Below are 27,506 nucleotides of genomic sequence, written 5' to 3'. Positions count from 1 at the left end.
ACTTAGAGTTGGCACTGCCTTCCATGCTCCCAGTGTTCGCCGTGTAACAAGGATCCTGTGGGAGAACCCAGCACAGCTGGCCACTGACCCACTGTGACCTTTCCTGGTCTCAGCCAGCCCCTTTCACTTGCCTCCTGAAGGTTCCAGGGATTTGGGCTAGTCCTTCCCTTCTCTAGAAGATCCCTTCTCTATACTGAAATGAATGGTACAGGCTAAATGTGTAATGCTCACTCTTTCTCTAATCTCTCCCCCCGAGGTTTTTTTTTATGTGTTTGTTTTGTTTTGTTTTGTAATCATGAATCACCTTTTAGTGATAATATATTATACAGCTCTGAAAGAAATTTGTGGATAATGTGGGGGGGGGATAGAAGACCCCTTAGACAAATGGGTTAAAGATATAAGCACAATTTCATTGCTTTAAACTACCATGTAGGGGCACCTGGGTGGCTCAGTCGTTAAGCACCTGCCTTTGGCTCAGGTCGTGGTCCCAGGGTCCTGGGATCAAGCCCCGCATCAGGCTTCCTGCTCGGCAGAAACCTGCTTCTCCCTCTCCCTCTCCCCCTGCTTGTGTTCCCTCTCTCGCTGTGTCTCTCTCTGTCAAATAAATAAATAAAACCTTTGAAAAAAATAAAAAATAAACTACCGTTTAAGTGTATAATAGAATGACCACCAACTCCTCAGTAATAACCAATATTAGAATAAAAGAATGAAACGCTTGCAAATCAGCAAAAGCCTAAGTCCTCATAAGGGTTTATGAGGCCGTGCATGATGGCCCCACGTCCTCACGCTCCTCCTCCATCTCATCAGCCCCCTCAGAGCAGACACCAGGGGTAGTCAGGCCTCTCTGCACCTGCTGGGGGTCCACCTGGACTGCCCCCAGCCCTGCCCCAGTATCTACATGGCTACTCCCCCATTTTCTGTAGGGCTCAACTCTATTGTCCCCTTCTCTAGGATAAAGTGGAAAAAAAAAAAAAAGCCTACTGGCAGCTGAACCAATAACAAGGAATAGAAAATCAAAACAGAAATCACAACCTTAAGAGTACCCAGACTCATAAAAGTGATAACTGTCAGATTACACCCTGATGCGTGTCACTGCTCAAGTTCTGCCTTTTTTTTTTTTTGGAGATTTATTTATTTATTTTAGAGAGAGAGTGCACACACGTGGGGGGGGCGCAGAGGCAGAGAGAGAGAGAGAGAATCTCCAGCAGACTCCCCGCTAAGCATGGAGCCCAACACTCGCCTCGATCCCAGGACCCTGAGATCATGACCTGAGCCCAAATCAAGAGTCAGACGCTTGACCGGCGCCACCCAGGCACCCCCATAGCTCAAATTCTTTCCACACCAGTTTGCTTTCACTCACACACCTTTTTTAATTGTACTTCATTTTATTTTTTAATTTTTTAAATTTTTTTATTATGTTATGTTAATCACCATACATTACATCATTAGTTTTTGATGTAGTGTTCCGTGATTCATTGTTCGCGTATAACACCCAGTGCTCCATGCAGAATGTGTCCTCTTTAAGACCCATCACCAGGCTAACCCATCCTCCCACTCCCCTCCCCTCTAGAACCCTCAGTTTGTTTCTCGGAGTCCATAGTCTCTCATGGTTCGTCTCCCGCTCTGATTTCCCCCCCTTCATTTTTCCCTTCCTGCTATCTTTTTTTTTTTTTTTTTAACATATAATGTATTATTTGTTTCAGAGGTACAGGTCTGTGATTCAACAGTCTTACACAATTCACAGCACTTATCAGAGCACATACCCTCCCCGGTGTCTATCACCCAGTCACCCCATCCCTCCCACCCCCACCACTCCAGCAACCCTCAGTTTGTTTCCTGAGATTAAGAATTCCTCGTATCAGTGAGGTCATATGATACATGTCTTTCTCTGATTGACTTATTTCGCTCAGCATAATACCCTCCAGTTCCATCCACGTCGTTGCAAATGGCAAGATTTCATTCCTTTTGATGGCTGCATAATATTCCATTGTATATATGGACCACATCTTCTTTATCCATTCATCTGTCGATGGACATCTTGGCTCTTTCCACAGTTTGGCTATTGTGGACATTGCTGCTATAAACATCGGGGTGCACGTACCCCTTCGGATCCCTACATTTGTATCTTTGGGGTAAATACCCAGTAGTGCAATTGCTGGGTCATACGGTAGCTCTATTTTCAACTTTTTGAGGAACATCTGTACTGTTTTCCAGAGTCACACACCTTTTTTAACAGCTTTATTGGGATGTAATTCACAAACCTAAAATTCACCCTTTTCAAGTGCACAGTTTGGTGGTTTTTGGTATATTCGCTAAATGAGATGGGGTCTGACAATCCTATTATCTGATTTGTTGAATTCCAGAGCATTTTTGTCATCCCCCAAAGAATCCCCGTACCCTTTAGCAGTCACTGCCCATTTCCCTCTTGCCTTGGTGCCTGCCAGCTACGAATCTACTTTCTCTTTCTACAGATGGACTTAGACAATGTGTATAATTATTCTAGGGCTCCTTCCACTCAGCATGTTTTCAAGGTCTGACCACATTGGAGCAAGTTGTTAGTGCTGCCTTGCCTTCCTTTTTACCAAATACCTGTCTCTGGTATGTGGGAGGGAGAAGCAGGCTCCCCGCTGAGCAGGGAGCCCGATGCGGGACTCAATCCCAGGACCCTGGGATCATGACCTGAGCCGAAGGCAGATGCTTAACTGCCTGAACCACCCAGGCGACCCCAGAAATAAATCCTTCTTAAATCTCAGAGATATGTCCAAAAAATCAGATGACCTAATTAGTCAAAATAAATCAGAACTAACACACAAATACACACACACACACACTCACACACACACAATCTTTAAAAAGTCAGGGTATAAAATGTTGTACATAAAATATTTCATCATGGAAAAAATAAATAATTATGTGTGCAGGAAATCAGTCTGGAGTAATAGTAAATGTTACCCAAGTTTTTCCTCTTAGTGATATTATTGTAGATTTTTGTTTGTTTTACTTACTCTCATTTTCTGTTGTTTTTTTTTTTTTCTTCATTTGACTAGGATTACTTATGGAATCACAGGAATGGCACTTACGTAATTAAAAAACAAATAATAACAGTTGAGCATACTTAGTATTTTTCCAGACAGTGTTTAAGTACTTCCTGTGTGTTTTAAAATATAAGACATGGGAATGTGTAGCTCATTTCGTAGATGAGTCCTCTGATAATTCCCATTTTACAGATGAAGAAATTGAGACAAGGAAAGGACCCAGAAATATCTGAGAAGTGAACAAAAATTAAAAGATGCACAGTACGTTGTAGAACAACCTGCATGGTGTCCACCAAATCACTAACGCATTAGAAAAAAATCAGTTATTTGAAGTATTGATTTTGACCAGTGTGTTAACAATTTGCTTTTGACCAACTTCTCTGGAATTAGTGTGTCTGGAGTGACATGAGGGGCATGGGGGATGGAGAAGGAAGTTTCATCGACAAGGTATTGCTTGAACCAGATCTTAGAAGGTGGCTAGATGCTCCCTGAGCTGGGCAGTTGGGGCGGGGGGAGAGGGTATGGGATGGGTGAAAACATCCCATGGATGGGGCATAGTGGATGGAAGATTTCTTTACATTTTTTAAGAGTAATAGATTTTTATATGAGCTCCTTTTGTTTTTATCTTTATTTTTATTTATCTTCCCATTTCTGATGGGTTTTTAAACCCGCTTTTATTAATTAATTGTAAGTAATACAAATATTCCAAACATATAAACAGACCCTTAATGGCGTCCTACATTTCAAGTTTTTGAATACAACAAATTTATCAAACCATGAGTCTGTAAGCAAGGTAGTCAGAGCCACGTAGCCCAGTCACCGTGGGAAGCAGGTACTCTGCCCTCCAAAGTCTGACATCCTGAGGGGGGCAGTGTCATGATATAGAATGTGTCAAACTTGGGATAACTATAAGCAAAGCTCATGGGGCCCAAAGAGGAGGGTCTTCTCCGGGGGTAAGACCTACAGCAGGGCATGGGACAGTTGGTCACTGTGGGACTGAGGAACAACAATGGTAATCAGTTGAAGACCTGAAGGGGACAAGAGGCTTACCTTCCACAGACACTTGGCCCAGCTGGGACATGGGATTCAGACCAGCCTTACGTAGGGGGTGCCCTCCCGAATGAGGCCTCAGGAACAGGGCAGGGGCAGCAGACCTGAACGGGATCCATCTCCCAGGGAGTGACTACCTTTATAGACTTCCCATGCTTTTAGCACAAAGATGCTTCTGGGCCACAGTTAACAGAGGTGAGTCTATACACTTACAAACAGATCAAAATCTTTGGGAGGCAGGAGGGAACGAAACAGAAGGTCCTGGGTTAACTGAAGGCAAATTTACTCAACCTCTCGGGAGTCAAGGACCCACGGGCCTACAGAGTGTCCCCTCTACAATGTGCAGAGTGAAAACTCTTCCCTTGACCGTTTCCAGACTGGTCCTGTGTCCCAAGCTCCCCCTACAAGAGGGACATGAACACCAGGCTTTCGATTTAGAAGCCCAGTCAGAGAGACATACTGTGTCCCCGAAGAGGCACCTTGAAGACAAGCTGGCAGGCGGGACAGATTCGGGGCATGGCTTGAGTTAGGGCTGACTAGGCACAGACTCCTATGACCTCCCGAAATAGCCTCCAACGGGAAGGGCTGACGGGAGGCCCCAGAAGAGATCCTGGGCTAAACTGCTTCCCTCCCAATCTTGCCCTTCTCCAAAACGGAGTCTGGCCAGGTTCCTCGGAGGGGCAAGTTTTGCAATCATCACTCACCCCGAACACACCGTGAAATTGGAAACCAGACAGCAAATGACTTCAGGCTGGCTCTGGTCCACACGGATGGACCCTGTTTATGTTTATTTGGCGGAGTTCTTCTCTGCTGAAGGCAGAAGTGTGGGGAGCTCCTTTGATTTTTAATTGGCAGCCACTAATTCAAATTTCTAGAACATTCTTTTTTTTTTTTTTTTTAAAGATTTTATTTATTTATTTGACAGAGAGAGACACAGCGAGAGAGGGAACACAAGCAGGGGGAGTGGGAGAGGGAGAAGCAGGCTCCCCGCAGAGCAGGGAGCCCGATGCGGGACTCGATCCCGGGACCCCGGGATCATGACCTGAGCCGAAGGCAGTCGCTTAACCAACTGAGCCACCCAGGCGCCCAAATTTCTAGAACATTCTGAGGGCCCAGCTATGTTGGCAAATGAAGCATACCTGCAGGCGTTTGGATCTGACCTCTGGATTAGGCATCGTGCCCAGTTGCTCAGGCATGTGGGAGGGCACTGAAGCCTTGGACTCATACATTTCAGTGTCCCCACCCAGGGCTTTGTCTTTTGCAGGAGCCTATAAATGTTGCTAACAGGAATCAAAGGCAATTGTTTGCTGGAAGTAATGGGCCCTTACACAATGATCTCTAGAAATTATTCTGGTGCTGGAATGTGCCCCTGCCAGCCACAATCTGCTTTGTTGTGATGGAACTAACTGGAAAGCCCCAGTTGGAAAAGGAAGAGGCAGTGCTTGCTGACCTTCTCAGGTCAACGCCTGGAGTGTCCTGGATTCCTAAACTCCATAGATTCTCTGTGACAGTTCCTTCCCCTAGCCCCCAAACCCATTTCACCTGGTAGCATCAGCTGCATGCCAATCAGCATTTTACCAGAGCTTCTAATGGAAACAGAACAAAACAAGACACATTTAAATTGCCTCCTTTTGGGAGGTGGGGCGATCACTAGAATTTACAGAGCACATAGAGATGGAGTCCCTGGAACCTTAAGCACGGAAATGTGTGTAGGGGTCAAAGATGGGAAAACAGGGCCAAAGGCCGGTGAGACCCTGAGGCCCCAAGCCCCAGAGGGGACAGGACCTCCCTGCAGGAGGACCCAAACATGTAGAACCAATTTTCTTAGGGGAACTTCTGCTACCTATTGAACATGAAGGGTGAGACAACATTCTGTTCTAATGGCTGGAGACTCAGCCTCTCTTTTTCTACACCTACCGAGCCCCCTGCCCACAGGCCAGGAGAGCTGGGCCTTCCTGCTTTAAGGCTGCAGATCCCCAGCTCCTTGCCTTCTGCACCACCATATGAGGGCACTGGCCAGTGTTGATTAGTTCTAGATCAACCAGGAGAGTGCCTGGCGCTCAGGAGAGAAATGAGGAAGGGTTACAGTTCTCACACGGAGAATAAGAACTGGGCTTTTGGCATCAGGCTATTTGAGTTTGATGGCTATTTTCATGACTTCCGCCTTTATATCCTCATCTGCGGGAGAGGAAAAATAACCCTGTTGAGAGGTTCATGATTCAATAAGACAGTGTATGTAAACTACTTAGGATCTGGCATATGGCACGAGCTCAGTGAATGGAAGCTATTAGTATTTTTAAAAGGTTTATTGAGAGGGATGCCTGGGTGGCTCAGTCAGTTAAACATCTGCCTTCAGCTCAGGTCATGATCCCAGGGTCCTGGGATCGAATCCCGCATCAGGCTCCTTGTTCAGGAGGAAGCCTGCTTCTCCCTCTTCCTCTGCCTGCCACTCCCCCTGCTTGTGCTCTCTCTCTCTGACAGATAAACAAAATCTTGAAAAAAAATAAAAGGCTTATTGAGGTATAACGGACAAAGATTAAGTTTCGCATATTTAAAGTACAAATTTTGATGAGCTTTTATATACATCTGTAGTTGTAAAAGCATTGCCATGATCAAAATAAAGATATCCACTCCCTCAAAAGTTTGCTCTGCCCCTTGGGAATCCAACTTCCTCTCGTCTCAAAAAAAAAAAAAAAATTCCTTTCCCAAGAAACCAGTGATATCCTTTTTGTCCATCTGGATTAATTTACATTTTCTAGAATTTTCTACAAAGGAAATCATACAGTGTGTACTGTTTTTGTCTTCTTTCTCTCAACATGATTATTTTAAGAGCCATGCATGTTGCTGTTTGCATCAATAGTTCATTATTTATTTATTTTTTTTACAGCTGAGTAATATTCCACCATATGGATACAAATTTGTTTATCCATTTACCTGTTGGTGGGCATATGGGTCGTTTCCAGTTTCTGCTTATTACAAATAAGCTGCTATGGTCACTTGTGTATAAATACTTTTCATTTCTCTTGGGTAAATACTTAGGAGTAGAAGAGCTGGGTTGATGGTAGGCCAAGTAGAGCCTTCTAAGAAGGTTTCAAATGTCTTTCTAAAGTAGTTGTACCATTTTACATTCCCACCAGCAATGCAGGAGATTTCTAACTAACTCTCACCCTCATCAACAATTTTTAATTTTAGCCACTCTGGTGGGTAGAAGAGTGGTATCTCATTGTGGCTTTAGTTAACATTTCCCTGATGACTAATGATGGTGAGCCTATTTTCATTTGCCTCAGCATATCTGCTACCTTTTGCCCATTTTTTGACTGGGATTTTCGTCTTGTTATTAAATTGCAAGGAGTATACCTTACCACTTTTTTTTTTTAAGATTTTATTTGTTTATTTATTTGAGAGAGAGAGAGCACGAGAAGGGGGAAGGTCAGAGGGAGAAGCAGACTCCCTGCTGAGCAGGGAGCCCGATGCGGGACTCAATGCGGGACTCGATCCTGGGACTCCGGGACCATGACCTGAGCCGAAGGCAGTTGCTTAACCAACTGAGCCACTCAGGCGCCCTACCTTATCACTTTTATGAGGTCTAAAAGAACCAGCGCATTGAGGTATAATTCACATACCTTATAATTCAGTCATTTGAAGTGTACAATTAAATGTCTTTCAGTTTATCCACAGGGTTGGCAATGAACACCACAATGAATTTTAGAACCCTTTCGTCAGGGCAAAAAGTAACCCACAACCTTTAGCTGGCAACTCACATTGTCCCAACCCGCCCCCCCCCCACCTCCTCCCACCCCCGCCCCCATCCACAGGCAACCACTATCTACTTCCTGTATAGACTTGCCTCTTCTGGACATTTCATGTATGTGGAATTATCTCCCTTAATTTTTTGTGGCTGGCTTTTATCACTTAGCATGTGTTCAACATGCTCAGACGTGTTGTAGCATGCATCAGTACTTCATTTTTCTTTAATGATGCGATAATATTCCATAGAATATAGATATATTGCATTTTATGTATCCATTCATCAACTCCTCAACATTGAGCTGGTTCCGCTTTTCGGCTCTTATGAATAATAATCCTATGAACATTTGCATATGAGTTGTTTTATGTGAACATGAGTTTTCATTTTTCTCGGGTGTATACACAGCAGGGGAAGTGCTGGCTTTTTGAAGAACTGCAGACTATCATCCAAAGTAGCTGCACCATCTCACATCACCCCGGCTTCTGGGTTCCCTGCATGTCCAACATTCTCACCCATGTGTGCTAATATCTGTCTTGTTTTATTATAGTCACCCTCGTGGATATGAAGTGGAATCTCACTATGGTTATAAAGTGCTTTTTAAAGGACAAAATTTTTTTTATTTTGAAGAAGTCCAGTTTGTTAATTGTTTTTTCTTTCATGGGTTGTGCTTTTTATGTTCTGCTTAAGAAATCCTTTTGGCAAATCCAGTATTTTCTCTCATTTCCACTCTCCCCCTCCCCCAAGAAAGTCCTATAGTTTTAGCTTTCAGATGCATGTCTTTGGTCCATTTTGAGTTAATTCTTGCATAAGGTCGAAGTTTACCACTTTGCATACAGCTATCCAGTTGTCCCAGCACCATTTGTTAAAAAGATTATTCTTTCCCCACAATATTGTCTTGTGAAAATCAACTGGGGCTCTATTTCAGGACTCTTCCTTTTGAGTAGTCTTACTTAGGGGTAATTTTGCTTCATGCCGAGGCAATAATATCCTTGCGAGTCTTCTACCTAGTGCCTTTTATGTAACGAGGTTTTTCCACTCTGGCCCAGTGTCACCTGAACTATTCCCAATCCTGTGTAAACTTGGGGGAGTTACCCATTTGTTCCTTTCAGGTGTTTTCTCCCCCCTGGTCTAGTGTAGTTTCTTCATATGCAAACTCCAGTTAATTCTCAGTGCAAGACTTGAGGGGAATGCTTGGTAGACCCCCAGAGCTCTTGCTCTCTCTCTCTCTCTCTCTGCAACTCTCTCCACCTCGTTACTCTGCCCTGCAAACTCGATTGCCTTAGCCTTCTTGAATTCTCATCTGAGTCCACTCAGAGAAACTGCTGGATTAAAAAAAAAAGATTTTATTTATTCATTTGAGAGAGAGAGAGAGCATGAGCAGGGGGAAGGGACAGAGAGAGAGGGAGACACAAACTCCCAGCTGAGCAGGAAGCCTGACATGGGGCTCGATCCCAGGACCCCGGGATCATGACCTGAGCTGAGGGCAGACGCCCAACCGACTGAGCCACCCAGGTGCCCCGAAACTGCTGGATTTTTACCTAAGTTCCCCTCTCCCTGAACTGCAGCCTGGAAAGTCTCCCAGGCTGTTATCTGGGGCAGCTGCAGGGCTCACTTCATTTAGTTTCCTCTGTGTGTGTTCTTTGTTGCTTACGCTTTCTCTCTGGGAGACCTCATCCAGTCTTGGGGCTTTAAACTCTGTCTCTATCGCCAGCCTTGGATTTGACTTTGGACACTAGATGTGTACGTGCCAGTGCTGATCTTTGCCGTTTTGTCTCTAGATCCATTCCCTGCCCACCCTCTGCTCTGTGTCGTGGAGGGTGGAGGGGTCTGAGCCCTGTAGCCTGCGTTTCTTAGGGTCCTCTGTCAGCCAGCGTCAGGTTGCATTTGACCCAGAGGAGGGACTGGTGGGAAACTGGAGGGCAGGAGGCAGGAAAGGCCACAGCATGTCGAACCCTCCTCTCTTGACCTTGGAAGTGTCTCTGGCAGAGGTTGCTGTTCAACACAACCACCTCTGGTCTCTGGTGACACTGTCTTTCCCAACACCACCTCAGCCCTTCCTGTCATTGCTGGTCTCAGCCTAAACCCTGTTTGGCTTCCCGACAATTCCGCCACCAGTGTAACCATTTGCTCTGTTTGGAATACCTAGAGTGGGTTCGGTGTGCTGACAGGGCCTTGGCTGAGAGAGTTCTCTAAAGAGTGTCTCAAAATCAACACATCTAAAACCAACTCTTGATTTCCCTCCCAAGCTGCTCCTCTTGGTGCTTTCTTCATTTGAATTCGAGTGTTTGTCTCCACCTCCACTGCTCTCACCACCCCAGTCCAAGCATCATTAACTCTCGCCTGGACTATTGCAGTAGACTTCCAACTTGTCTCCCTGCTTCCCTAGTTGACCCTAGCAGTCAGAGTGATCTTTCTAAACTGTAAACCAAAGTATGTTGCCTTTCTATTGAAACCTTCCACCAGCTTCTTATCTTGGTTAGAAGAAAAAGCAAAGTCTTTACAATTGCCCCTCCAAGGCACCCAAGTACCTCTAGGACTTCATGTTCTACCACTCTCCACCATCACATTCTGTTCCAGTGACACGGACCTCATTACTTTTCCTAGAACCCACCAGAATATTCCTGCCTCAGGGCCTTTGCACGTGCTATTCTCTCACCCCAGAATGGTCTTTCTCCAGTATCCACATGGTTCTCAATCAGCTTCCTGTTTGTGTTCAGTTCTCACTTCATCAGAGTCCTTTTCTGATTACCTTACACGTAACACAACATCCTCCTTCATTGTCCCTTTACTGTTTTATTGTTCTTCACAGCACTTTCTACTACTTTATGTTATATATTTATTCACGGTGTGTCTGTTCCCGTTGGAATGTAAGCAGAACAGGGACCTTGTTTGGTTGGCTGCTATTCCCCAAGTCTCTTAATACTGGGCATTTTAGAAATAAAAATAAAATGTACAGCAAGATTGCTTTGCATCAGGCACAATGCTAAGCGCTTTATACGGAACATACAATTTCTTTGCACTTACAGAGCCCACAGCTCTAGGCCAGGTGCAGAGGGCGCGGACCCGGCGGGAGAAAGCGTCAGCCTCGGCCCGCAGGTGCAGCTGGGGATCAGCCCGGGCTGGGAGGCGGAGCCTCCGCCCTGCTGGGGCCCGCCCAAGGCGCATGCTCCGTGGCGGCGCTGGGCGGGGCGGGGTCTCGGCAGCACTTCCCGGCGGCCCGCCGCTCCGATTGGCTGCGCGCGTAGCCTGAGCCTGGAGGGGAACCTGTCCTCGCTTCCCGCGGTCCCCGCCCCGCCAGGTGCCCAGTTCCACGAGCGGGCACTGCGGCTCTGGACAGCGGCCTGGGAGGACCGGTGCGGGTGAGTGCCGCCGGGCTGCGCCGCCGGTTACGGGTGCTGCAGCTCGGGCCTCCGCGCGCCGCCCCCCCACCCTCCTACGCCCGAGCCTCTGCAGGCCGGCGGGACCCCCTGCGCTTGGCTCGTGGCGCATCCCTCCTGGAGCACCTGCGGGCTCCTCCTCTGCAGGCGGCGTGGTCCAGGTTTCGCGGGGTCTCCGAAGTTGCCTCCCTTCCATGGGAGCCCTCCGATTTCCTGTACGGGAGCGGTCGCCGATCAGCAAAGCCGCCCAGAGCCCTCGGATTGCGGTGGCAACCGGGATTCCTGATTCCCAGCTACCCCCTTCCCCTGGTTAAGCTCCCCCTTAACCGGTTGGCGCTTTGCTTCCCGTACTTGACCTAGGTGAAGCTCAGCTTCCCGAAACAAGGATTTAACGGGACCGTACTGATGTGCTGGAGGAGTAGTTAACATAGGTCGGAAGCACTACTGGCGTGCCTGGAGCGTAGCGGGAGTTTAATGGGAGCGAGATTATTGGTGGTGGTGTTGACCTTGTCATTAGTAGGAAGCAAAATGGGAGGCTGCTTTGGGGCTTTTCTTTTCTTCAGCCACTAAACTTTTGGACCAACCCGTATCTCATTTTTCAAAATCTGTACTGTGCATCTCCTAGGTGCAGGGCAACTCTATAGATCCTAAGGGTTCAAAGTTGAGTCAGACGCCTGCCCTGCTTTCCGGCGGGGGCGAAATGAGGGCAGAAGAGCACTTACTTGCATTGTTACAATGTAGAGAGAACAGAGATAGAAGTTGCTAAGAGAGCCCAGAAAAACACACAGGATCCAGCCTGGAAGGGGGCTTTTTCTCCGTTTAAACTTCTTAATCATCATCCTTCCAAGAATCACTTGACTAGTTGGTTGAAAAACTTGCTTAATGTTGTGTTGGAAGGAAACATGAACAGGGTGACATATGCAGTTGAGGATCTTCAGCTGCTACCCTCTTGGAGCGTCTCCGTGGACAGCTGGTCCAGGTTCTGTGGGATCGGTACCGAGTGGAAAGCATCTGCTGCGAGAAGATTCTTTGTTTTAAATTGTGGACATGACCTTTCTTTTTCCTTTTCAATCTCTTCCCTGTTCCCTAGTAAAAGTGGACTTCGGGGAGGTAGGGATTATGATAAAAGGTGGCCTGGGAGTATACATCCCTTCCCAACCACCATAAAGAAATAAACGCCAAGTGAGCTTGCTTTGCCAGCGCAGGCTCCAGGTTACACTCCTTTCTGTCTAGATGTCCAGGGTTCATCACTGCTGGAGAAGTAACTGCAGCATCAGTAGGACTTGCATTGGCAGAATTCACTATGGTGATCTCCTGAGAACCAATCTTTTAAGATTTGTGGAATACTCAGTTAAGCCCAAGTCTTAAAAAAAAGCTGTATTGTATTGACATACAATAACAAGATGTATTTTAAATGAACAATTTTATAAGTTTTGACCTATGTATACTCCCATGAAACCATCGGTAAATTCAATATAGTGAACCTGTCCGTCACCCTCAAAAGATTCCTTGTGCATACCCCCTTGCAATCCTTTCCTCTTGCCCTTTTCCTTAGACAGCTCGAGATCTGCTTTTTGTCAATAGAGATTAGGTTGCATTTTCCATAGTACTATATAAATGGAATCATATGTATTTACTCTTTTTTTTTGGTCTGGCTTTCATACACCATAATTATTTTGAGATTCATCCATGTTATTGTGTGTTCATTCCTTTTTATTTCTGAATAGTAGGTATATATCATGTACATATTATATATATGTATATGCATATATATATATATATATATATATCTCCATCGATTCACCCATTTGGGGTATTCAGGTTTTTCTAGTTTTTGTTTATTACACACAAAGCTGTTATAAACATTTTTATACAAGTCTCTTTTTTTTAAGATTTTTTTTTTATTTTAAAGATTTTGTTTATTTATTTGACAGAGAGACACAGCGAGAGAGGGAACACAAGCAAGGGCAGTGGGAGAGGGAGAAGCAGGCTTCTGCCGAGCAGGGAGCCCAAGGTGGGGCTCGATCCTAGGACCCTGGCATCATGACCTGAGCCGAAGGCAGATGCTTAACAACTGAGCCACCCAGGCGCCCCTTCATACAAGTCTTTGTATGGGTATACATGCATGCATCTTTTTAAAAATGATTATATTTTTAAAAAATGCAGGATGCTGGGCTGTAGTTCCAGTTTTGCCTCTAACCATCCAGGTTCCTTGGGAGACTCACTTCACTTTGCCTTTTACACTCAGCCCCAAGGTCTTCGCTGTGCTGTGATTTTGCACCATCACTGGTAGAAACTAGATCATCTTTGTTGGTGGTTGGAGGGTCTCAGAAGGGGAAACGGGTGGTCTTCTATCCTGTTTCTCTTTCAGCCTCTCTTTCATTTTACTCTTTTCCTTGGATGACATATTTATTTTATTTATTTTTAAAAATTTATTACTCTTGTCACTGAAGTTTAGTTGACACAATGTTACATTAGTTTCAAGTGTACAACATAGTGGTTCAACATCTTTGTATGTTATGCTGCTACCGTCTATCACCATGTAACTCTGTTCTATACTGTTGATTATAGTCCCTATGCTGTGCCTTTCATCCCCATGACCTACTCATTCCATAACTGGAAGCCTGAACCTCCCACTCCCTTTCACCCATTTTGCCCGTCCCCCCACCCACTTCCCTCTGGCAACCATCAGTTCTCTGTATTTATGGCTTTGTTTCTACTTTTTGTTTGTTAATTCATTTTTTAGATTGCACAAACATGTGGAATCATATGGTATTTGTCTTTCTCAGTCTGGCTTATTTCACTTAGCATAATATTTGGGTGACAAATTTGAATCCTGACATGTAATTTTGGACAAGAACTAATACTGAACTTAAACATGAGAACTTAAAAATGTTTATATCGCAATTAGAAGGGAAAAGGTGGGAGGCTCGCAGGCTCTGGAACTTTGTGGACCCTCCTTTTTTTCAGCCTATTGTCTTCTAAGTCCTGTCCTCTGTTTTTTCTCCAGAACACTTTGTTTAACCTCATGGTGGGAGGGTGAGTGGGTGTGCTGGGCTCCAAAGGTCACATGTTAACTGGTGGTGGCAAAGGAGGGGAGGGGGGAGTTTCCTAGTAAAAAAATAATCCTTTTTTTTTTGTTTCCAGATATGGCTAGAGTCCTTTGTTTCCTATTTGCCCTTGACCTGATGTTTACTTGCCCTAAACCTGGTTCAGAACTTTGTATGGGAGCATTAATCTACCAACATAATCTGTGTAGTGAAATTCAGACAAATAACAATAGACTATTTTATACAGAATGAAAATGCAGCTCCTGGGATTGGTGGTCTGTTTGGTCCTTGGGACCCTGCCTTCCAAGGCGTTCGAAAGCAAGCTGGCAGGTGTGGATCCTGAAACAAATATGAATGTGGTAAGTTTCTCAAAGTCTCAAGGATGCTTTTAAAATGCATCTGTGGCAAATGTCAAGTATTTTCTGCAATTCCGTAATGTGGGCTACATGAAGCCACAAACCATCTCTTTATAGATCATTGTGCTTTTCATGCTCTCTGAATCTTAAATTCGGTTTGCTGACTTTCCCATCAGGTAATGTGTATTTTGTGAACTGCATTTAACTGTTAAAACTACCTACTTCTTAATGGGATAAATGAAATTTTTATAAATTCATTTCATTTTTAAGTCCCATTGAATTTGTTGAAAGAATGATAAAAATGTATCAAAACTTTGCAAGGATGTTACTACCAACTGCTGTCTTTTTTTTTTTTTTTTAAGGTTTTATTTATTTATTTGAGAGAGAGAGAGACAGCGAGAGAGGGAACACAAGCAGGGGGAGTGGGGGAGGGAGAAGCAGGATTCCTGTGGGGCAGGGAGCCCGATGCGGGGCTCGATCCCAGGACCCGGGATCATGACCTGAGCCGAAGGTAGACCCCAACGACTGAGCCACCCAGGCGCCCGCCCCCAACTGCTGCTTTTATAATACGTTGAACAAGGAGTGTGATTAGCAATGTCCAGGGAATATAGTTCAATACAAAAACCAAAATATCTGAAAAAAATTTTGTTGGAACAAATAAGCAAATACAATTTGTTGAGTAATTGACACATTTCAAAGTTATTAATCATAAGTAAACAATAAAACCTGGAAATACCTCATTTAGGCATAAAATATTGGGAAAATACAAATGACTAAAGAAATAACTATTTATTATTATTATTATTATTATTTTTTAGTGAGAGAGTGAGCATGGTGGGGAGGAGCACAGGAGGAGGGAGAGAGAGAATCTTCAGCAGGTTCCATGCCCAGTGAAGAGCTGGATGCCTGATTAACACCTGCTCCATGGATTGGAGAAGTGTGATTTTGATCATAATTTCCAATTTTTTGTCTCTTAGTGTCCTATGTTAGCATAAGTTTATCAGTTCATTGATGAAAATGGATTAATGCTATACTCTGTTCCCTAGGACAGGACCTCTTAAAATGAGGATAGGGTAGATCACGATATTAGCTGGCATATTTAGAAAAGAAAGAAAGAAAGGAGTGTGTTTGTGGAGCCGGGATGGAAACAGAGAGGCCCAAAGCAGTGGTGAAATTAGACACATTTGGTGTAGAACATGCTAGAATGTTGAAACCAAGGTTAATCAGACACCAGTCAGCAGAACAGATGGATAAAACAAGTAGATTGAGCTCGATTGAGCACACTAAAATTTCAATAACAACTGTTTTCTCAAAGCCTGGAGAATGTCTGCTGACATTTTATCTTCTCCTTTGCCTGCTAACGTGGGAGATCTTGTCCGATTCTATCCATAGAGTTTCCAATATTCTTTTTCTCTGTAGAGTGAAATTATTGCTCACTGGGGATACCCTAGTGAGGAACACTTCATCGAGACAGAAGACGGATATATTCTTTGCCTTCACCGAATCCCTCACGGGAGAAAGAACCATTCTGCCAAAGGTATGGGTGTTTCTGGTGGTGAGATAGGAAAGCTCTGAGAAGTACCTGCATGGCTGGAATGTGGCTGGTTTTCATGTCGGTGAAAGTTGAGATTTAACTTGAAAACATTGAAATGGGGTTATTTTTTAGGCCAAAGTACTAAAAGTGTTACACTTATGCAAGGCATATAAAAATACTATTTTGAAAGAAGTAAGGATAGTCATCTAATTTCATATTTTGCTTAAGGATTCAAAAGATCAATATTGTTTGAGGATATGCTGAAATCTCTGCTTTCTTTATTATAAGGAAACATCTTATTCATGAAATGTTTTGAGCATTAAGGAGATAGCTTTTGCTGTTTGAAAATTAATTGATTGAATAGGCAATGTATTCACATGGTTCAAAACTTAAAGGAAATAAGCCATACGGTGAAATCCCTCCCTCTTGTCTCACTGTTCACCTCCCCGGTCTGTGTGCATCCTTCCAAAATCTCTTGAATTTCTCTAGCTCTAAAAAAAAAATCTCTTTAGAAACAAATATAAACATAGATTACTATTTTTCCCTGCTTCCATTTTAATACAAAAGGTGGAATGTAATGCATATTCTTTTGTTCCTTGAATTTTTTACTTAATATTTTGGAGATCTTTCCATACAAAACATGGAAGACTTCACCGTTCAATTCTGCAGACACTTGGCATTCCACTGCATAGCTGTACCATGACTTATTTAACAGATGTCCTAGTGATGGGCATTTGGACTGTTTCTAGTCTTCTGATAGAAGACAGATCTTGCTGCTGAAAATAACCTTGTATGTGTGCAAGTTTGTTTATAAGATCCATTTCCAGAAATAGAATTTTTGAGTCAGAGGATCTTGTATACATTTGTGATTTTGATAGATACTGTTAAATTGCTTTTCATGTGGTCTTGTTCTAGTAATTACTCTTGCTAGCAATATATGAAAGTTCTTATAGCTTTGGAGATATGTGCATATCTTCCCATAGCAAAACTGTGGTTTCCAGTTCAGATTAATGAACTTCTAGACAGACTCCTTGAAATTGTTAAACATATATCAGAATAAGGATCTGATCCCCATTCAATCATCTCTCCAGACTTACCTTATTCTTTAACATTTGCTCTTTGTAGAGCTTTTCCCTGGAAAATTAAGATTAAGGAAATTTGATGACTAACTGTTCTTTAACTAACATTTTATGTGAGCAGAAGGGCCTTTTTGCCTCAATTCCTTCCCAAATTATTATTCGAAGCAAACTAAAAACCTATGTTAACGTGAGCTTTGTAGCATTATTCTTTTTTTTTCTTAATATAATCTGGTTTGTCTATTTTTTTCTCCCATAAATTCTGACTATAAGGAGGCATTTTGTAATGCTGAAGTGGCTGAGCCAGACAGTGCTCTTTTTGAAATTTCATTTCTCATTCTTTTTTTTTTTAAAGATTTTATTTATTTATTTGAGACAGAGAGAATGAGATACAGAGAGCATGAGAGGGAGGAGGGTCAGAGGGAGAAGCAGACTCCCCGCCGAGCAGGGAGCCCGATGTGGGACTCGATCCTGGGACTCAAGGATCATGACCTGAGCCGAAGGCAGTCGCTTAACCGACTGAGCCACCCAGGCGCCCTCATTTCTCATTCTTGAGACTTTTATGGTTTACACATATATGTTGTTAAGCTTTCTTCTTGTAAGTGTGTTGCAAAAATGAGTAGTGAGCTTGAGGGCTTCTATTTTTTTTTTCCTGCTCAAAACACACAAAATGTATCCTTTATTCCAGCGTGAACATCTGATCTTAGTTTCCATGCCTTTTTTTTTTTTAGTAAACCCTTTGATTTCAGGTATCATTTCTCTTAAAAGTGGTAAGTTGACTAATAGAATTAGTAACGCGAATCACTGTTAAAAGGAACTCGTGTAAAAACGCTCAGAGAACGCACCCCCTGCGTCCTCTGTCCCCACCCCCAGGCTTCCGTGTCACGCCGCGGGTGGCGCAGAGTGCCGCCTGCCCTAAGGACGTATGCATGCACATTCGTACTCCTGCAGGGGAAGCGCTGTGCCCCCCAAGGTGAGGAAAGGGAGCCCGAGTCTCCATATGCTGCTGGGTGGCAGGAAGGAGTCAGGAGAGCTCGATGCCAGGTCTGCGTCGGCTGCTAGGGACGCGTGTGTGCTTCCGCCTCTGTGCGCCAGGATTCTTCACCTGCAGAAACAGCAGACTGGCTGGGATGATCCCAAAGTTCCCTTTTAGGCTTGGTCACTCTGGTTCTATGGGGTCTCGTCCCTACTCTGTTGTTGTTGTTATTGGCAGGCGTGCATGCTGCGGGGCACAGAATGGGGGGCACAGACTGAAAGCTGTCTGAATCTGGTCACAGCGTGAGGTCCCCACCTGCTACCTGTGCTCTGCAGAGGTCTCCTTGTAGGGCGTCAGTGATGCGTGTCTCACACCTGCTGTGCCCTAAGCCCGGGTTCTGGGGCTGGGAGGGGGGCGCATTCAGGGAGCTCTGCGGCAGATGACTTCGTTATCTGAGGCAGTTCCTGGCATCCCTGAGCACTGCGTAGGTTCTTCATGGTTTGCACGTCCACGGTCCCTGGCAGAGACCCTTCACTGTCCTCTCCTCCTACTCAGGATCAGCGTTGTCAGTTGTCAGTGGTGTTTGGCTCACTTAAGCCGCACAGACGCAAAGAATTCCTAAGAGTCCTTCACACCCAATGCGGAACTCATCCTCTCGTTCATGCCACTTCGTCCCCTGACTTCCTCTTCTATTAATAACACCATTGTCCTCCCAGTGATCCTGCCCCGGAAACTGCAGAATCATTCTTGACCCCGGGCCGTCACCCTACTCAACGCTTTCGTGCCCATTTAACTGGACGCCTGGAATAAGCTCACGACCTGGGGGGAGGCTTGGGCTGCTTTCTTTTTTGAGGCTTGCCATGTATCAGAAAAAAGAAGAATTTCAAAACAGGTAGATAGGGCGCCTGGGTGGCTCAGTCATTAAGTGTCTGCCTTCGGCTCAGGTCATGATCCCAGGGTCCTGGGATCGAGTCCCACATCGGGTTCCCTCCTCGGCGGGAAGCCTGCTCTCCCTCTCCCATTCCCACTGCTTGTGTTCCTGCTCTCGCTATCTCTCTGTCAAATAAATAAATAAAATCTTAAAAAAAAAACAAAACAGGTAGATAAAAATTGTTTGTTCTTTAGGAAATTAATGCATTTACTACACCCAGATATAATGCCCTGCATCTGTACTAATTACAAGGCATTGCAGGGTACCTTAAACCATTTCTTCATTTATTGGGGGGGATGGTGAAACCGTCCCTCTTACCCTTTTTAAGTGGGTTTTCTCCATTTCTGTGCTCTCTGGCCATGCTGCATGACCTTAGTTGAGGCAGTGTGGGGAGCAACTTCCAGGCACTGGTCCTCGGATTGTACGGAGCACCTCACCTAGAGATTACTGGAGGCCTTTATGGTCCCAGGGTTTGGCCACATGGTTCCTTCTCCTGCCCCCTGTCTCATCCATCTTGTGTAGTTTTGCAGGATGAAGTTCTTCGAGCCCAGGGGTCATTAGAGGACAGGGCCATTTGGCAATCTTCAGGGCCCTGGCACACGAAGTGACCTACCTTTCCTTAATATTTTGTTTCTCCGTTGTCTGGACCTTTCACACTGCAGAAGAACTTTGAAGCTCCCGAGGGTATGTGCAGAGACCTTAAGGATTCAGCACCTCGGTGTCATATGACAGCTACGGACCATGATGCCTGAGGTGTCCGTGTCTGCTCACCATGGGGTAGGAGACCTCAGGCCCATCGGTCCCCAGCTGGGTTTCCGCGTTGGTGAAGAAACCTTTGTCATTTATCAGCTGTCCGGGTTTAAGCTGGGACCTTAGCCCAACTCTGAGTAACTAAAGGCGCATCCGCTGTAGTAATTAGTATCAAAGAACGACTTTTGGGCACTCTGAAGTCCAAGCGAGGCATTCCCTTTCTGCCGAGCCCTCTCGGATGCTGCTCGCTCTGCCCACCATCTTCATTTCTATATATTTATAAAAACCATTCTTCCCCTCCCTCCAGGCCCAGCTTAACTGGCGGCTCTCCCACATTGCTTGAGCAGGAAGGAGACGTTCTTCCCCTGAACCCCCAAACCGCTCACTAACACTCTGGAGGTGCTTTCCTTCTTCTGCCTTGGGATGGACTTATTTCTGTGCTGCTTCCTGCCCACCACCCATCTCTGCAGCAGGGGCTGTGTCTTTGTCGTCCTCGTGTCCCTCAGCACGGTTGACCAGCCTGACTGAGAGTCACGTCAGTGCAGTCTTCAGAATCGGGGCTCTTAACTGCATGAAGGCAATGCACCTTCCCTGCTGCGAAATGGCACAGAACGCTGTGCCCACACATATGTGATATACATTTGTAGAGAGCGTATGGACCCAGTAAAGAATATGCTGATTTAGACAATCATTTGCCTGTACGCTCAAACTCCCATCGACCGGTCAGCTGGGAGCACCTATTTAGAAAGTTCTTAGCAGCCTGGGGAGCCTGTGTGTGCGCTTCTCGGTGTTACGCCAACTTCTCTGTCAAGCGTTGAGTTACCCTTACTCTGCACTAACTCAAAAGGGAATTGAAATTTGGAAACTCATCCTTAATAGGGAAGTGGTTCTCGTTCATGTCCTCAGCTGTGTTTCAGAAAGTCATGGGATGTTAGCAGCACTAGGGAGGTCTCAGGGTCCTGTGCAAAGCCGGGATTCAGAGTTTGCATTTTTAACATAACTTCCTAGTGGATTCCAAGGTAGAATCCTTGGGTTCTGGAGCCTGTGTGCTAGATGAACACCCTCATTTTACTGGGTGAGACAAAGAGAGAACGAAAATGGCTTTAAGGCAAAGAATAGTGGCCCAGCCAGTCTGACTGCTGAGACAGTGTTCTTTGAATTAGAGAATGCAACCTTATGTAATAAGTATTGAGCGAGTTGATCCCATGATAATTAGATATTTATTTTATTTGACTAAAACAAGGAAATGCATATTGTCTTGCCTAAAATAGAACAGTGACTACAACAAGGCAAGACTTCTTGCCTCACTGGGAAATACATTGTTCATAAAGCAATTGTCAAAGCACCAATAGTGGATTATTTGTATCTGATGTATGTATATATACATAAATGCATACATGCACATATGATATCTGATATGATCTATGATAGGTATTTGATGGCCTAATGAGTGAAGTGGTGTTCTGGGACATGAATAATTGTCTTCAGGCATTTTGAACTTGGCCTTGGCAAAGACGCCCCACGGCTTGCTCCTTGAGCTTTTTAAGTCATAACTGGAAATTCAGTCTGGCTCGTGAATTATATCTTTGGACAGAAAGACCATTGACTTATATTCTCCTTTGATTGTTTTAGGATTCTGATTATTTCTGGATTTTCTGTTCTTCTCTTCTACGCAATTCCTGAAGGAACTGTCTCTTTGAGTAAATGGTGTGTTCCAACAAGCTTCCCAGAGCCCTGGGCGAGCTGAGATGTAATTCCTTGCCTCCTGGCAACACTGGGCAAATGTAGGGTCATTAATGGATGCCCAGGCTTGTGGACTCTGGCCAACTGAACTCACATCCAGCTGTGCTTGGTTCTGATGGCTCTCGGGGTAGCGGACCGTGTTTGGACCTTTGCCTACCAGAGCGGCACAAACCAGTGGGAGCTCCACCTGTCTCCTCCCATACGCAGGTTGGGGCTGGAGCAGAGAGTCAGGCTGGAACAGAAGAGAGCACCCTGCCAGCACCCCAGTCTCCTGCACCCTCCCTCTCTTCCTCCCTGTTAACCCATCTTACCTGTTTACCCATTCTCTGTCCTCACCCTCCTCACCCTCCTCATCCTCCACGTCACTTCTTCAGGGAGGACTGCCCATCCGCTCATTCTCATGGCCCTCTGGGGGTTTCCTTCCTAGCACGGAGGGTGGGAAAACCGTAGGTCATGACGGGTTATGTAGGTGACGGTGTGTGTGTGATCTGCACTTTCACTAGATCGTAAGCTCTTTGAGGCCAAAGCTGCTTCTGATTGTTTGATTGTCTTCAGTGTCTCCGAGAGTTCCTCTGGGGCTGGGCCCTCCTGGGACTCGGTGGAGCAGGGCATCGAAGGCCAAGGCCACGCTGGTGAAGGACTTGGTCCTGCTGAGCTCAGAGACAGCCACGGATGCAAGTGGGGGACGTCCCGCGCTGCGCATGGAATCAGAGGCCGGATACCTCGTATGTGTGCAGACACTGAGTGAGCGTGTTAGCAACCCTGGCTTGGGTTTAAGTTCCTGCTGTACTACCATAACTAGGTGTGTGACCTTGGCAGTTTATTTAACCTCTCCATCTACTAACCAGGAAGAATAACACTGTTGTTTCATAGGGTCTTGTGAAAATTAGATGAAATAAGGCCCATAGAACATCTTGTGCGGAACACACGAAGCTCTAGTTTCTGTTCTGAATGACAGGGAAGGTGCTATCGTGGAATGTTTATGTCCCCCCATAAATTCCTCTGTTGAACCCTAACGCCCAATGTGGTGGTGTTTGGAGGTGGGGCCTTTGGGAGGTGATTCGGGCCTGGGTGAATGGGATTCATGTCCTTCTAGAAAAGAGAGACCCCAGGGAGCTCCCCTACCCCTTCTGTGAGGACACAGTGAAAAGTCAGCCGTCTGTGAACCAGGAGGGGGGTCCCCACGAGACAGCAGATCAGCCAGAGCCTCCATCTTGGACTTCCCAGGCTCCAGAAGCGTGAGATAGAATTTCTCTTGTTCACAAGCCTTGCAGCCTGTGGTTTTCTGCTGTAGCAGCCCGAATGCACGGACACAGAATGTATCCCACACTACAAGGGAAGGAGAAAGATGTCGATTGTCAGGATTTGTGAGCTGTGCACAGACAGTACGGAAGGGAGGGCCAGCGAGCAAGGAGTAACTGTGTCTGGGGGCCAGAGTCCCCTCTGTGACACGCTTGCCTCTGGGGCCTCTCTCTGTTCCTTCTGTTGACTGAGTATTTGGAATTGGAGCTAGGTAATTCCCCAGCATTTGGCCAACAGTGAGGCTCCACGAACTCAATCAAGGTGTCATGGCGCGAAGCCTCTCGAAGGCAGGCCGTGGCCGCAGCGAGGGGCAGGGAGAACACAAAGGCCACTTTGCATGGACCTGGCTTTGGGTCCTGGCTCGGCTGCGTGCACACTGTGTGTGCTCTGGGGTGATTGCTTCTCTCTGGGCCTCGGAGTCTCCATCTGCCAGGTTGGGGGAGTGAGTCAGAGGCCTGGTGTCCAGTAAACTAAGGCACCCGGAGGGTGTGTATGGTGTACGTGGGGTGCGTGCGAACATGTCGTGGGTTTTCTTTCTTTGCTTTGTTGATTCCTTGGCGCTTGCTTTCATTCCTCAGGGTTGTCATGAGTGAGCAGCACGTGCCAGACTCCACGTGGGGTGCTGGGGACGCTGCCGGGGATCACTCAGCCCGGATCTCCGCCCTCACGTTGTTCAGCAACCACGGTGGCTGTGGCTGGTGGTGGGGAGATTGGGGTGGTTGTCTGGCCTGCTCTGTGATCCGAGCACTATCGTGTCCCCTCCTGCAGAGGGTCACCCCTCTTCAGCAGGGTGACTTTAGAATGTGAGCACGGTGATCTGGCCCGTGGCAAAGTGCACACCTTTCTGAGGGCTTCCTGGGGAGGGGCCAAGTGCTCCCTGTGGGTCGTGAAGTGGATTCTCATGCACTCTGTCACTGTTACAGATGAGGAAACCAGCGTTTATAGGGCTTGATTAGTTTGCCTGTGGAAGGCGGCTGGTTTAGGACCGACCTCCTACCCATGCAGCCCTGGGGACGACAGCAATGCCCCTGATAAAGCCATGGTGTGGGAGGTGCTCTGTTTAGGTAACCTGTGCACCAGCTTCTGTCGCAAAAGTTCCTGGCAATAAATGCTTTGGCAGTGAGCTCCTCCTTCTTCTTTTTTTTTTTTTTAAAGATTTTATTTATTTATTTGACAGAGAGAGACAGCGAGAGAGGGAACACAAGTCGGGGGAGAGGGAGAAGCAGGCTTCCCGCTGAGCAGGGAGCCCGATGTGGGGCTCGATCCCAGGACCCCAGGATCATGACCTGAGTCGAAGGCAGACGCTCAACGACTGAGCCACCCAGGCGCCCCGATGAGCTCCTCCTTCTTATTTTCTCCAGTGACTCTCAGTGTTATGACCAAGGCTTCCCACTATTATTTGCTGATCACGCTTTTGGCTGTGTTTTGAGGCCGAAGCTTCAAACCAGCATTAACTGCAGAAATTCACTCCGTCGTCCCTTGCTTGGGATGAATGGACGTCTACTCTTTTTTTTTTTTTAAGATTTTATTTATTTATTTGACAGAGAGAGACACAGCGCTAGAGAGAACACAAGCAGGGGGAGTGGGAGAGGGAGAAGCAGGCTTCCCGCAGCACAGGGAGCCTGATGCGGGGCTCGATCCCAGGACCCTGGAATCACAACCTGAGCAGAAGGCAGACGCTTAACGACTGAGCCACCCAGGCGCCCCTGGAGGTCTACTCTTAATAATCCTTGAGAAGGAGGCTCTGAAACTCCCTCCAGGAGCCTCTCGGATGTCAGCCAGGGATCTCCACGTCTGGCCTCTCTCTGGGCATTTGGGCAGCGTGTTCTCTGGGCCAGGCTGATGAGCAGAGGACGTCTGTGCTCCCCTTTGGATGAAGCCACCTTGAACCCAGCTGTGGACGGGCTGCTTCAGAAGAGCTGATGGAACCTGTGGAAAATAAATCCTTCCAGGCTCTGCCCCTGGAGTTCCCGGTCCCCTAAATCAGGAGCTGGGCCAAAACCGTGTATGGTTTTGAAGTGCTCCAGGTGATTTTGATAGGCAGCCAGTTTGGGGAAAGAGTGCTTGGCTTGCTTTGAAGTGGCCGGGTTCAAATAGAATACCTGTAAGCACACCTCTTCTCCCCTGCCACTTTATTCTCTGATGACACATTTTTCTGGAGTAGCGGTTAAAGCGGGGACTTCGGAATGAGAAGAACTTGGGGTGAATGTGCAGGTCACTTAACCTCCCTCTCTCTGCAGGCATCGGTTACCTTATCTGTAGCAGGGGGGTGGATCTTCGCATCTCTCTTGTGACAGCTTAATCCATGTGGAACACAGGGCCGGATCCATAATCGGAAGCTGTTGTGACAAATACTGGTAATGCCGGGCGCCTGGGTGGCTCAGTTGGTTGGGCGACTGCCTTCGGCTCAGGTCATGATCCTGGAGTCCCGGGATCGAGTCCCGCATCGGGCTCCCTGCTCAGCGGGGGGTCTGCTTCTCCCTCTGACCCTCCCCCCTCTCATGTGTTCTCTCTCTCTATCTCATTCTCTCTCTCAAATAAATAAATAAAAAATCTTTAAAAAAAAACAAATACTGGTAATGCCTACAAATTAACCAGATGCCAGGACGCTTGCTGCAGTCTAGCGTGAGTAGTTGGGGAAGGTTCAGCAGTTTCTGGTGACCTGAATCCTGTCTCAGGGATGGTTGGCACCTGCCCTGGACCTTGGGCTTGTGCATGGTTGAGGGCCGACTTCACTGGGTCTCAAGCTCGCCTGCATCGTCCAGTCCCGTGGATGGTGGCAGGGGTGTCTGAAACGAGGGGCGATTCTGAGCGTCCATTCCTCCGTGCGGCACGGCGGCAGCGTATGTACTCCATAAGCAAGTCCTCATGGACCTTCTGTCTAGAATCTGCCTTAGCACGGGAGCAGGGGTGGGGGGAGCCCGTATGTGACTCATAGCCTACCTTCGAAGCTGTTCTGGAAGGTTTTAGTTATGCAGCCTCCTTCCAAAGCAGCAAGGAGCCCGGCCTCTCTCTTCTTGAGGCCTCGGAGATGTACTTCCACCCGTCTGCTCTGGTTCAGGGTTGTTGGCTATGCACCTGTGTGGAGATTCCTTAGCCATACTGTGGCTCAAAACACCACAAATCTATTGTCTTACAGTTCTGGAGGTCAGAGGTCCTAAGATGAAGGCGTTGGCGGGGCGGTTCCTTCTGGAGGTTCTAAGGGAAAGTCTGTTTTCTTGCTTTTTCCAGCATCTGAACCTGCCCACATTCCTTGGCTTCTAGCCCCATTTCCCGCCTTCAAAGCCAGCAGCGAAGTGTCTTCCACCAATCTCTCTCTCTCTTTCTCTCTCTGGCCCTCCTGCCTCCTGCTCAGAAAGACCCTTGTGGTTACACAGGCCTGCCAGTTAATCCAGGGTGATATCTCCCTCTCAAAACCTTTAATCACATCTGCAAAGCCCCTTTTACGATGTAAGGTGATATATTCACAGGTTCTGGGAATTAGGACATGGACACATCTGGGGGCCCACTCGGCTGTTTGGTGATAATGTTTGCAAGGTGCAAATCTTTAAAAAAAAAAAAGGGGGGGCACCTGGGTGGCTCAGTCGTTAAGCGTCTGCCTTCGGCTCAGGTCATGATCCCAGGGTCCTGGGATCGAGCCCCGCATCGGGCTCCCTGCTCAGCGGGAAGCCTGCTTCTCTCTCTCCCACTCACCCTGCTTGTGTTCCCTCTCTCGCTGTGTTTCTCTCTGTCAAATAAATAAATAAAATCTTAAAAAAAAAAAAAAAAATGTTTGCAAGGTGCTTGGCACGGCGCCTAACATAGTCAGCACTTAGTATGCCCCTGCTGTAACCGTGATTAAGTATCCTGGCTAAGGGATGCCACTTCATTTTATCTTTCTTCACAGTGCTTGTGTTCTGATAATACTTTATGACCTTTATATATTTATTACGATTACAAGCGGCTGTTACTTGTTGAGCTTTACTGCGTATCAGCTGCCATGTGATTCCCACTTTAGAAAGTAGCATTTGGACTTCAGAGACATTGAGTAAATCTTACAAGGTTTCCTGTCTGGCGAGAACCAGGGTCTGTTTCACGCTAGCACCCTGACTTCGGTGACCTCATTTTGTTGTCCCCGTGCTTCTTGGACTCAGCTGATTTCACAGCGTTGGAGCAAAGAGGTGGAGAGGCCAGTGCCCTGGGAGGCAGGAGGGCCTTCCCCACCCGCCCAGTCCGCTTCCTCCTGTTAGACTGTGGGCTCAGCACATTTGTTTTTGGAGCCTGAAAGCCCCTTCTCACTTCCACCCATACTTGGGCTGAGTCAGGCAGCACTGTGGCCGGCCGGGCCCTGGGCCACTGCCCCTCCCTGGCTCTGTGCTTTTGAGGTGACCTTTGGCCCTCTCTGGGCTGAGGGGCTTCCAGGCCCTTCCCTCAGCCCCCAGCTAGTCTGGGACCAACAAGCCAGCTCTGGGCACAGCCGAGGAGCCAGCCCTTGTGCCGTTGTGTTGGTTTGTCGCTCAGACGAGCCAGGCCTCAGGCGCTCCAGTGTTGTGGCCTGGGCTGGGGCTTGGGCACCCTGCCTGAGCCGGCAAGGCTGCC

The 27,506-nt window shown here is 46.7% G+C and overlaps 1 protein-coding gene across 2 annotated transcripts in view; it reads left to right on the top strand.

Annotated features, from left to right (window-relative positions):
• The first annotated feature begins 11,033 nt into the window (after window positions 1–11,033).
• Window positions 11,034–27,506, top strand: part of LIPA (lipase A, lysosomal acid type) — a 32,799-nt gene continuing 16,326 nt past the window's right edge. For both annotated transcript variants that reach the window (XM_045877748.3, XM_045877747.3), the window contains exons 1-3: window positions 11,034–11,192; window positions 14,508–14,619; window positions 16,036–16,153. In XM_045877748.3, coding sequence (XP_045733704.2) covers window positions 14,509–14,619; window positions 16,036–16,153 — 229 coding nt within the window. In that variant the 5' untranslated portion in view covers window positions 11,034–11,192; window position 14,508. The remainder of the gene's footprint in view (window positions 11,193–14,507; window positions 14,620–16,035; window positions 16,154–27,506) is intronic.

Source organism: Mirounga angustirostris, unplaced genomic scaffold (assembly GCF_029215605.1).
Source record: "Mirounga angustirostris isolate CCGP_5_RB_7025 unplaced genomic scaffold, mMirAng1.0.hap1 SCAF_6, whole genome shotgun sequence".
NCBI lineage: Eukaryota > Metazoa > Chordata > Mammalia > Carnivora > Phocidae > Mirounga > Mirounga angustirostris.
Note: the sequence above shows the minus strand (reverse complement) of the source record. Positions and strands in the feature narration are given on the sequence as shown.